This window comes from Notothenia rossii, assembly GCF_949606895.1.
Source record: "Notothenia rossii genome assembly, chromosome: 5".
Lineage (NCBI taxonomy): Eukaryota > Metazoa > Chordata > Actinopteri > Perciformes > Nototheniidae > Notothenia > Notothenia rossii.
Window position 1 is genome coordinate 11220804 of NC_136903.1, and position 10898 is coordinate 11231701.

General features: G+C 41.3%; 2 protein-coding genes across 3 annotated transcripts; both read left to right on the forward strand.

Annotated features, from left to right (window-relative positions):
- Positions 1–637: 637 nt before the first annotated feature.
- On the forward strand, positions 638–2347 carry aplnr2 (apelin receptor 2). The gene has a single exon (XM_079685573.1). It carries the CDS (start codon positions 759–761, stop codon positions 2157–2159), a length of 1401 nt encoding a protein of 466 aa, XP_079541699.1. The 5' UTR covers positions 638–758; the 3' UTR covers positions 2160–2347.
- A 946-nt stretch (positions 2348–3293) lies between these two features.
- On the forward strand, positions 3294–10845 carry hdac10 (histone deacetylase 10). 2 transcript variants are annotated; one of them, XM_079683517.1, is made up of 20 exons: positions 3294–3617; positions 4497–4631; positions 4714–4810; positions 4897–4994; positions 5632–5736; positions 5820–5888; positions 5983–6109; positions 6640–6705; positions 6805–6864; positions 7718–7807; positions 8063–8169; positions 8250–8317; positions 8499–8733; positions 8854–8938; positions 9026–9111; positions 9218–9274; positions 9389–9467; positions 9845–10033; positions 10385–10544; positions 10657–10845. In XM_079683517.1, exons 1-20 carry the CDS (start codon positions 3559–3561, stop codon positions 10686–10688), a joined length of 2004 nt encoding a protein of 667 aa, XP_079539643.1. In that variant the 5' UTR covers positions 3294–3558; the 3' UTR covers positions 10689–10845. The 2 variants fall into 2 exon arrangements, with proteins under 2 accessions (XP_079539643.1, XP_079539644.1); XM_079683518.1 differs by lacking the exon at positions 3294–3617 and adding an exon at positions 3947–4110 and having other exon boundaries at positions 4440–4631.
- Positions 10846–10898: the final 53 nt, after the last annotated feature.

The following is a 10898-nucleotide window of genomic DNA, read 5'->3' on the forward strand; positions in this document are numbered from 1 at the left end:
CAAAAGCAGTTCTTCATTTAGTCTAAGACAGCCAGGATGTTTTATAAAAGCTAGTCGTCCAAATATTGCAAAAAGAAATGCAGAACAGACATAAAATTCACATGCTGCTATTTTTACCAATAGTTTATCAATGCCTGGCAAAGGTCCCTTACTTCACTGTATGTAATGTTCCTGCATTAGTGCAGTGTGAGAATCTGTCTATTTGTGTGTTTTGATCTAGAACCTTCTTCCGTGATTCTGGTTGTCCTGTAGGAGTTACACTTTTCTTTCAAATGGTGTTGCATAAAAACACAAACATTTTGCTTTAAAGTCGCCTTAAGTCATCTGACATCTTTGCGCAAGAGAACATAAACAGTATGAGCATGGACAGGAACACGCAGTTCACGTGCACTGAAGACTTTTTGTTGTTTGCATGTTCAAAAAAAGTCTGTTTGCAACATTCTCTGGCAGATTAGTCCAAATTGCCCCGGACAAAATCCCTAAAGTAACATTTGAACTTTGACTTGTTGTTATGAGCTGTGCACGTAAAGTGTTTTTGCCTGTTGCAAAAGTTTGAGAATCTAATTGCTTTTTTTGTACTTTTAGATAATCCAATTTAACCTTCTGTGAGACTGAACAAGGGACTCATCTGCTACTGAAATTTCGGCCCTGGAACAACAGTACCAGTGCAGGCGTTTGGACTTTTTCTTCAGTATTGGGACGCCAGAGATGATAATGGCGATTCATGATATTTAGAAACTTAGCAGACGGACGCACAGATGTCAGACTTCCTCACCTCCCCCTCTCCTTCTCCCCCTGCCCTCTTCCACTGCGACTACAGCGACTGGTCTCCCTCCTTCTCCATCATCCCGTCCGTCTACCTGCTGGCCTTTTTGGTTGGTTGCCTCGGCAACTGCCTGGTGTTGTGGGCCTACCTGGACCGACCCGATGGAAGGGGAACCGGAAAGACCTGTTTCACTGGCCTGATCAGAATCAGACAGCAGAGCATTAGCAGCACTGGTGGATCTCCTCAGAAGAAAGCAGATGGATCTTCACCAGAACAAAGACCCTCCTCTCACTCCTCCTCTCATCCTCCCTACATCCCCCGTCCCCCCCGCTCACTCACAGACTCCCTGATAGCCAGCCTGGCGTTGGCTGACCTCTGCTTCCTCGTCACTCTCCCTCTGTGGGCGGTGTACACGGCCATGGGCTACCACTGGCCTTTTGGGCAGCCCCTCTGCCAGATCAGCAGCTTCCTCACGGCGCTCAACATGTACGCCAGCGTGTTCAGTCTGAGCATGCTCAGTGTGGAGCGGTACTGGGTTCTGACTGGGAGACGCCACTCCAGCCACCACGCCCCACAGAGCTGCCCCAGCAGGGCATTGTGGGTACTTGGAGGGGTGTGGGTGCTGGCAGGGGTGCTGGCACTTCCTGGTTTGCTGCTGCGCTCTGTCAGGGAGCTGGACCCTGAGTCTTATTATGATTATGAAGAAATTCATCCTACCACTGACTCTGGATCAGTCATCCTCATCTGCCAGATGGATTACTCCATGCTGATTGGAGCAGATCTGGAGGAGGCGGATCGAGAGAGGGCAGAGGTGTGGTGGGCGGCTGCTTTGAGTCTTAAATCAACTCTAATTGGCTTCCTGCTTCCTCTTGTCATCTTGCTGGTCTGCTACTGCTCATTGGCCCAGCTCCTCAGCAGACATTTTGGACGGGGCCCTCGCCCTGACCGCAGGCGCCAGCGAAGACTCCTCAGGGTCATCGTCACTCTAGTAATGGCTTTCTTCCTGTGCTGGCTGCCCCTGCATGTTAATAAGACTGTCTCCATGCTGCTGGAGTTTGGTTATGTCCCGTACTCCTGCTCTTTGGATCAGATTTTACTGGCTGCTCAGCCCTACGTCACATGTTTAGCTTATCTCAACTCCTGCCTTAACCCTCTACTGTACGCTGCCTGCGACCCCTCGTTCAGGAAGAGGTGCAGGGGAGCCCTTCTCTTGTTGTGCAGGTCAAGCAGGAGGGGAGGAGAGGGATGGGAGGGGAAGAAGGATGAAGGAGAGGAAGATAAAGAGGAAAGGAGTTCAGCTTGTCCCACAAGAATACACGAGGAAACAGCAGATAGGACAGAGGAGGGAGAAGAGGAGAGGCTGAGTGGGATGATTGCTGAGATAACTACTTGACATGAAAGAATCATATCTAATTAAACATCAAGGAACCAGGACATCAAGTCAATGTGTTTGTTGACAATAAGGAAGGGTTTGATGTGATACCGTTTTCTGCAGTCTCTCAGTATATATCGACAAATGACTTGAGTTTCCAAGCAACTCAGACCCTGGAAGACATTGAGTCAAAGGTCGATATTTTCTAAATAAACATCCTGATCAAATTAACATTAATGAGTTCATAAATGAAATTCCGATCTACATATTTCCCACAGGAAAGATGCCAACCCTTCCTAAAAGATAGTTGATGGTCAAATATTATCATGACATTTGATCTGTTTTTATATTTTCATTTATACTGTGAGTTGTTTATTGACTTGTGTTGCACTGTTGTTTTTTCTATTAAAATATCAATAATGTAAAACGTATTTGTCTTTTTAATTGTGAGAAAATAAATGTATATGTTAAACATGTGGTTCAAATAGCAAGCCAAATAAGTTCAGCTGCTAGAAAAGTAAACACATACATATGTATTGATTCTTTAAGGGTAATTTTGTTTAACTATGTTTGTACAAAGACAAAAGATATAATGGAAAGGGGGAGAATAAGAGGACAACATGCAGCAAAGGTCCACAGATTAAAGTCAGACCTCAATCAAATGCTTTAATGTCTCAAACTGGTTCGTAGTTTTAGTAGGCTAATTGACCTGCCATGAAAGGACAAAATAGTAATTTAAGTTAACTACTTCAATCACTATGCAAATATGAATATAGTTGAACTACCAGCTATCAACCGCAAAGTGTACTAGGCTGCTATTCCCTACTGGTCATATTCAAGATTCAAGAACTTTATCGTCATTATTAAGGCACAACCTAATTTATGTTGTGCTGGTCCTGTAGGTTTAACATAATGAATAAAACAAACAAATAAGACTAAAATAAATTCAACGACCCTTAGAAGGTTACAACGAATACAGCTAACATAACTACACTTAACATGATTGAGGACAATATGTACAGATGTGGATTGCACGTGAAAAGGCACTCTATTGCACATAGTAATAATAACAGTATTACGTTAGATAACTTGCATTTTGCCATTTAAAATAAGTAATATTTCAAGTACCAGACCCCGCCCAGAGGGTAGCGGTAGTGCTCCATCAAACAGTTTGACAACCTACATCAGACTCAGATGTCCACATTGTTTTCATGCAGAAAGAAAGGGCGCCTCTAGCTATCAATAAACTACAGTCTATGGTAAACTATTCACATTACGGTGAAAGTCTGATAACAGCAGCTTAACTCATTGATTATCTGTCCAGTTACTTCGTGCACCGCTTACATTAGGAACAGTTTCTAGCTTACAGAAAGTTGCACTGTTGTCATATGTGCTGCAGCTCGTCCGAGAAGTACTGAAGATGGGAACAGCATTGATTTACGATGAGGAGATGACCAAATACAAACTGCTCTGGGTTGAGTAAGTAATCGACATGACAGACACAATGTCTCTATGCTTATATATAAAGTGGTTTGTTCGTTAAAGTTACTGTAGCTTGCCTCGGCTAACGTTAGCTAGCTATTGGTTTATTAACGTGTGTGACTGTAACGTTATCTTTCTGAGTCCAAAGGGTGTCACTAGTTAGTGAATGTGTGTTAAACAGAGTGCAGGAAATGGTTAATAGTTACTTCAGATAAGTGATTCGTTCGTGCCTTCAAGTAATGGTAGGAACTAGAGTTGCGGTTTGTTGTAGCTAGCCGGGGCCATTTTTGAGGAGCACCCTCATTTTATCAGTATTTATTTATTCAAAAAAAAGTTATAAAATATCTTTCTCATGCATTTTCTTTGTTACATTGCACCCAGTGCTATTTGCCCGCTGTCTCATATTGCTATTTTGATGTTGTGCAAGTTTATGGACAATTAGCATTTTATTATTCAAACTAGCTTGATCTGTTGAGCAGCTTAACATTGTAATTCCACATATTTAAGGAGGTAGTGTCCTCTTTGTGTCTGCAATATGGTAATTTTTGCACTTTTATTATACACATATTTATATGCATTTCCGGCCCCAATTCATCTTTTTTTTTTTTTTTTTTTTAAATACTGTACTACATTTTGTATTTTTTTTAGTCAGGGTAGTATCCAATTGTTTTAAGCTTAATTTCAACCCATTGTTCTTGGTATTTTAGGATGCCTGTGCACAATAGGTGTTAAAGAGAAATGTTTTAACCACTACTGACAAAAAGGCATGTATAAATGATGTTGATTTACAGATCAAAACATCCTCTTGAACAACACAAAAATAGAAATCTTAATATAATACTACATGGAATATAATTTGGATGTTTTTCTCTCCAGCCCTACATGTAAGATCGAGGTTCCTGAGCGTCTGATAGTGAGTTATGAAGCTTTAAAAAACTCCGGTCTTGCTGATCGATGCGTCTCTGTACCTGTCCGCGAGGCAACGGATGAAGACATCCTGCTGGTTCACAGGTCAGTTATTGCTCTTCCTCTGTGTGAGGCTGACATAATATCCCAAAGCCACTCAGCTACATGTGCTTTGCTACTTTAAAAGTGAGGAGTACTTGGAGGCGGTGAAGAAGACCCCCTTTATGACTCTGGAGGACCTGCAGGAGTTCACCCTGCAGTATGGAGACGTCTACTTCCATCCAGTAAGTCGGAAACATACTTTTTCTTACTGAGGGGTGCTATTATTATTTTTTTTTATATCTATTAATACTCATTTTTTCTGTCCTAGAACATCTATCACTGTGCCAAGCTGGCTGCAGGCGCCTCTTTGCAGCTGGTGGACAGTGTGATGACGGGGAAGGTGAGGAACGGCATGGCTCTGGTCAGGTGAGAGAACAAGCTGATATTAACGCTGATGCTACAATTCATGTGTATGAGTCTATCTCTTGTACGGTTGATGGTTTTGTTCTGATTGAATGCTGAAAGGTTTAGTCCATGTATTGATAGGTTGATAGGAATGTCATTATTTGATCATATCTCTGATGATTTAGACAGTGTTGTTACTAATGTTTCATGTCAAACTAAACACTTTCTGCACAGTCTCACTAAGTAAATCGATTATAATATGAACAGGATGAAACGTGAACAACAATCAGTTAAAGTATTCATTACAATATTTTCTTAATTCAAAAATGGTAAATGAGAATATTGTGGAATAATCAGCTAATAAGTAAATCAGGGCTATCTGATCTATTTGAGAATGTTGACATTAATACACTTTTAAAGATAGTCATGGGATTCTTAGATTGAATGTCATTAAGGCAGCCTTTACCAAATACCAGCTATTCTTTTTTTAGCTTCTCAGATTCATAAATTGACTTCCTTTTCTACTTTTAACATCATAATAAACTAAATACTAAGCATTTGTATGTCATCAGGCTTTCGTTTTCTGTATTGGCTAAATGATTGATCAATTCCTGCAAATACACCCTGACACGTAAACCCCCTTCCTTTCATTTCACAGACCGCCCGGACACCACAGTATGCGCAGTGCTGCCAATGGATTCTGTGTGTTCAATAATGTGGCCATAGCAGCTCACTATGCCAAGCAGAAATATGGGGTTAAAAGGTATTTCTTGGTTAATCCATTCAAGATCTTCTTTATAAATTGGGCCAAAATATACGTATTTACTTTTTAAAATATATTTCCAGGGTGCTGATAGTTGACTGGGATGTGCATCACGGCCAAGGGGTGCAGTACTCTTTTGAAGATGATCCAAGGTGAGTGATTCCTCTTGACTGAAGGACCTGAATTGCTTTATGGATGTTTTCTTCTAGCATATATAAATTATGCATACTACATTGTTATTCGCAGCGTGCTTTACTTCTCATGGCACCGCTACGAGCATCAGAAATTCTGGCCTCAACTCAGAGAATCCGACTACGACAATGTTGGCAAAGAGAAAGGAGAGGGATTCAATATAAATGTGCCGTGGAACAAAGTAAGTAACCACAGACATACTTAAAAGTCACAGTTTTTCATTTGCTAGGCCACATTAATTGTTTTATCTTTTGTATTTACTGAGAGAATAAGTTGAAGGAGAAGTGAAACAATAATAACAATTAATTTCTGTATACAATTCAAGAAAAGTATGGCAATTAAGGGTTTCAACTTAAGCTAATTATCCATCATCTAAATTGGTTAGTCAAATAATTATTGAATGTATTTTAAAAAAATTAGAATAAACTCTTATCATACATTAATAGTGTGCAACTTGGTCTTTTAAATTGCTTTTTTTGTCTGACCCCCCGGTAAAAAACAATGGTAATATAATAAAACAAATAAGCAGCGTTACTGATTTTTTAAAAGCTGAAATCTGAAAATATTGCTTTATTATTTGCGCTTGATTTAAAAACATTTAATCCAGTTATTGAATAGCGTATGTAAACCCTTTTATTACTGATTTCAAATGAGCTTTTACGTTTGTATTTTTGAATGTTTTTATAATGGTCTCCCATTGTGGTGTCCCAGGTGGGAATGAAGAACAGTGACTATCTCTCAGTCTTCTGTCACATGCTCCTGCCAGTCGCATACGAGGTAAGCCAATTTGAAAAAAATCCCATTTAGCTAACAGATACTGATGTGTGATTTTAAATTACTGTTAATATATTAATCATTCTGCATTCTTTATCACAGTTTAATCCCGACTTGGTCCTGGTGTGTGCAGGCTTTGACTCGGCCATCGGCGACCCAGAGGTACAGAAAATGAAATAAAGAAGCAGATATGTGTGCACTCATGTCATGTCCTGTTCCATTTAATGCAGTGTTTCTCCAACTTTTTCATACCAAGGAAATTTAACCAATAAAATAACACTCGCGGACCACCTAACTCCACAAAAATCAAAAAACACATCATTTTTCTTAACTTCGCTCCATTGCGGAGATATTCCCGCGTAAGTGCGGAAAACTTAAATTAATGAATTTATTTCAAATGTGGAATTTTACCAATATACTCACGGACCACTAGGGGGCGCTCACGGACCAGCAGACCACACTTTGAGAAGCACTGATCTAATGAAATGTGACTGCTCAGTGTTTCCCACAGAATTCCCCCCCCCCCCCCCCCCCTCAAATAACAAAATACATGCGAGTTCATGGCTACTGTAGCAGACAGCGTTCTTGTTGCTCTGTGTTGCGTTGTTAATGCGTGAGACACACTGGAGTCGAGGACCTGTGGGGTTTATTCTCCCAAAAATATAATTTACAATTTAGGCATGTAGCAGATGCCTTATTCCAAAGCGACTTACAGTGACCAATTACAGGGACATTCTCCCTGGAGTAACTGAGGGCTAAGTGCCTTACTCAAGGGCACACTAGTGGTGGTGTTCCAGGCGGGATTTGAACTAGCAACCTTCCGATCATCAGCCCACCTCACTACCCATTAGACCACCAAAAAGAAAAAAAGTTAAAAAAGAAAAACAATAATATATTTTTTAAATTATTTGTTTGAGATTACCCGCCACAAATGAATCAATGTATGGGAAACACTGCTGCTGTTAAACCCTGTGCCCTGTCTGACTAAACATATTTAGATTTTCTTTATTTTCAGGGTGAAATGTGTGCCAGCCCGGACGTCTTTGCCCACCTCACTCACCTCCTGATGAACCTGGCAGGAGGGAAACTGTGTGCTGTGCTGGAGGTCAGGCCACACACACTGAATATCAACACATGCAAACAAAACAATTTCACTTACTCACTAACACCTGCTTTCCTGGGGACGACATTAGTTGTTTTGTTGTTTGTCCCATTACCAAGTCTCTAATCTATTAATACATGTATTGCTTGTGCATATTTATGTTACTCTTCATACCCAAGGGAAAGTCCTGCATATTGCTACCATCCTGTTGGAGGGGAAATGCTGTTTTGAAATGTTTTATTATGTGCTTTGTTCCAGGGAGGATACAACTTGACTTCCCTCCCCCAGTCTGTGTGTCAAACTGTTCAAACTTTGCTCGGAGATCCTGCGCCTCGACCTGCAAACCTCGATGGTCCCTGTGAAAGGTGGGTCTGGTCGTCAGTTAGATGTTCCATGTGTGAGTGTGTTTTCTAACTGTATTGAATACATGTTTTTCTTTTCTCAGTGCACTTGAGTCCCTCCACTGTAGCCGATCGGCTCACAGGAAGTACTGGTCCTGCCTCAAACACGCAGGTATAACATCCACATTATTCTTTTAGAGCTATTCCTTAAAAGTGGAACCTACTTTACCCACAATTCAACATGACTTCTGACAGTTTGGTCTAAGATTCAGGTGCATATTGTTAGAAAGCTCAATCAGACATAACTTTGACTTTTCACCGCTTTAATAAGTATTTATTTCGTCTTTCTCCAGCTGAGCCTCCCACCTCTGATGTCAGCACCAAGCGCCCTAAATTAGCAGAAGAAGAAGGAAAAGTGGAGAACGGAGAAGAGAAGAAAAGTGCAGAAGAAGAGGTGTGGCCCGAGCCCCCGAGACGTGTCCCTGCTCCTGTCCGCACTGCTTCAGTCCTCCCTGATGGCGTGTCCTGCCCAGAGGGGTGTGAACTCTTCAGCTCATCAGAGAACCCGGTCACAGTAAAAAAACTCAGGTAACATACGTAGTAATCAACATAATTTCTTATCAATGGCACAAAAAGAGTTTATGAAAGAAAAATAATCATCATTTCATCTTGATTTGTATACAAACGTGTACTTTCTTCCACAATAAGGGAGAATTTCCCTAACGATGACAGCGATGCTCTCCCAGTCCTCTCCAGTCTTATTGCCCTCGTGGAGAAAATGGAGATGAATGAGGTACAGTCCGGATACTATTTGTCTCTTTGAGTGCCAGGATGTGATCTGTTCCAAGCTGATGCCATTATATTTATTACCTCCTTACAGATCTGCAATGGCTTGGCTTTGGTCCACGACGTCACCATGGCGATGACGTGTGTTGTCCAGCATACTGCAACTGCTCTCAGCAACCGGTAAAGCAATGTGGATCTAATCCTTTATGTACAGTGAATGTTTATTTAAAAACGACTTGAATAGCTTCATATTTAATGAACTTGTTCCCACTTTCTCTTCATGCAGGGTGTTGGTTGTATGTGTTGGAGACGTGGTGGTCCCAACTCATTACAAAGAGGATGGGTAAATATAATTTCTGTGTCCCTGAATATAACTTTCTGATACAACTTGTCCCTCTTGAGCAAATAAAAAAAACATTTGTCCCTAAGAAGATGACAGAAATCTTTCTATCTTTAGGAAAACACTCCTGGTGCACTTCAGCAACAAGGAAGAGGAACAGAAAAGCAAATATCATATTCCTGTGTGTCTGAAGAAGGTACGGTACTCCATCTGTAGCAATGAATAGGATCATCTGGATAATTCTGTTATATTGTCAACATGACGCTATTGTGGCCAACATATGTCTAAGTAATGTATCTAAATGTTTAACCCTATATACTTTTAATGTAAACATATACTGTTTTAGGTTTTGGCCATAAAACACATTTCACCATTGCTTCAACATTATGACCCCGAGGTTGAGATTTCACAATGTACTTCGGAGTATTTCAGTAATTATCCTATATGTTGAAGTATTGCCGTCATGGTTGTGCCCCTCTGTGAATAAGTGTTTTAAGTGCAGGGTATGTGTGTGTGTTTGTTATATAACACATGTGGACACGTCCTATGTGTGTTTGTCTGTCCCCCCCACAGGGCTGCAGGGATGTGTCCGGCTTCATGCAGGCTGTGCTGGGCCTCCTCCTGCCTCTGGGATACGAGTATGACCCCAGTCTGGTCCTGCTGGTCCGGGCTCCAGACAGCGGGCTGTGTGACGGAGCGTGGCAACAACTAACAGGCCTGCTGCAGGGCCTCGCACAGGGACACACACTGGTGCTGATGCAGGTAAGGAAGGCTGGAGCAGGTTTGATAAAAGTACAGACTGGGACAGAGTTTCATTCAGTCCCCAGGGTCAGAACCAAACATGGAGAAGAAGCTTTCAGTTTTTATTCACTGCAGAACACGGGGAAAAGTTGACTTCCACCATAATCATGCCACTGTTTTTTCCCAAGGTCATTAGATCGTAGACCCCTACCCCTCTTAAATCTACCTAATTGCTTTTGTGTCTGAAATCTGCTAAGCTTTAATAAACTTCCTTACAATGAATGCCAAATGAATCCTTGATAGTGTGGAAATACAACTGTTAATTTGCGGGAAATTTAAGTAGCAGTATGTAATTATTTTTTATAATTTCAGGAAGGTGAGAGTGTGTGTGTCGGCCCCACCGCCTCCTCTCTCCTGGGGGGGGCTGCCCCCTCCCTGGGGAAGCTTCCTGCTCCTCTACCGGAGGACGTGGAGGCGTTGGAGGGATTAAGAACCAGACTGCAGGTGGACTGGAAGCTGCTGCAGACTACAGGTGCAATCACAGCCGCAGCAGCATCATAAATAAACATGACACATAATGGGACACCAACACAGTTTAAAATGACTTGTACTTTAATAATATACACTTTTGTCTCCTAAAACAGCACCAGAAACTGGAAGAGGAGATGAGCACTGAAGCCGATCCTGCTCCTTTCATTTAGTAAAGAAATCAGTTGAAGCAAGTCAATCAAAGGTGTTGATAAAATGTTGTATCTTTGCAAGGTTTTATTGTCCAAACAGAACTTCAATCATTCCCATTGTGCCACTTAAATAAACAGATTTTTGTACATGAACCTCGTGATATATTGTCAACTTAATTTGTAGTGCTTTTGATGAACAACTTAAA

Excerpts from the sequence above, each read along its gene's own strand:
- aplnr2 (XM_079685573.1), top strand. The coding sequence starts at position 759 with ATGTCAGACTTCCTCACCTCCCCCTCTCCTTCTCCCCCTGCCCTCTTC.
- hdac10 (XM_079683517.1), top strand. The coding sequence starts at position 3,559 with ATGGGAACAGCATTGATTTACGATGAGGAGATGACCAAATACAAACTG. Across the intron at positions 6,865-7,717 it reads CGGCCATCGGCGACCCAGAG|GGTGAAATGTGTGCCAGCCC; the intron begins GTACAGAAAATG and ends CTTTATTTTCAG. Across the intron at positions 9,112-9,217 it reads GCAACTGCTCTCAGCAACCG|GGTGTTGGTTGTATGTGTTG; the intron begins GTAAAGCAATGT and ends CTCTTCATGCAG.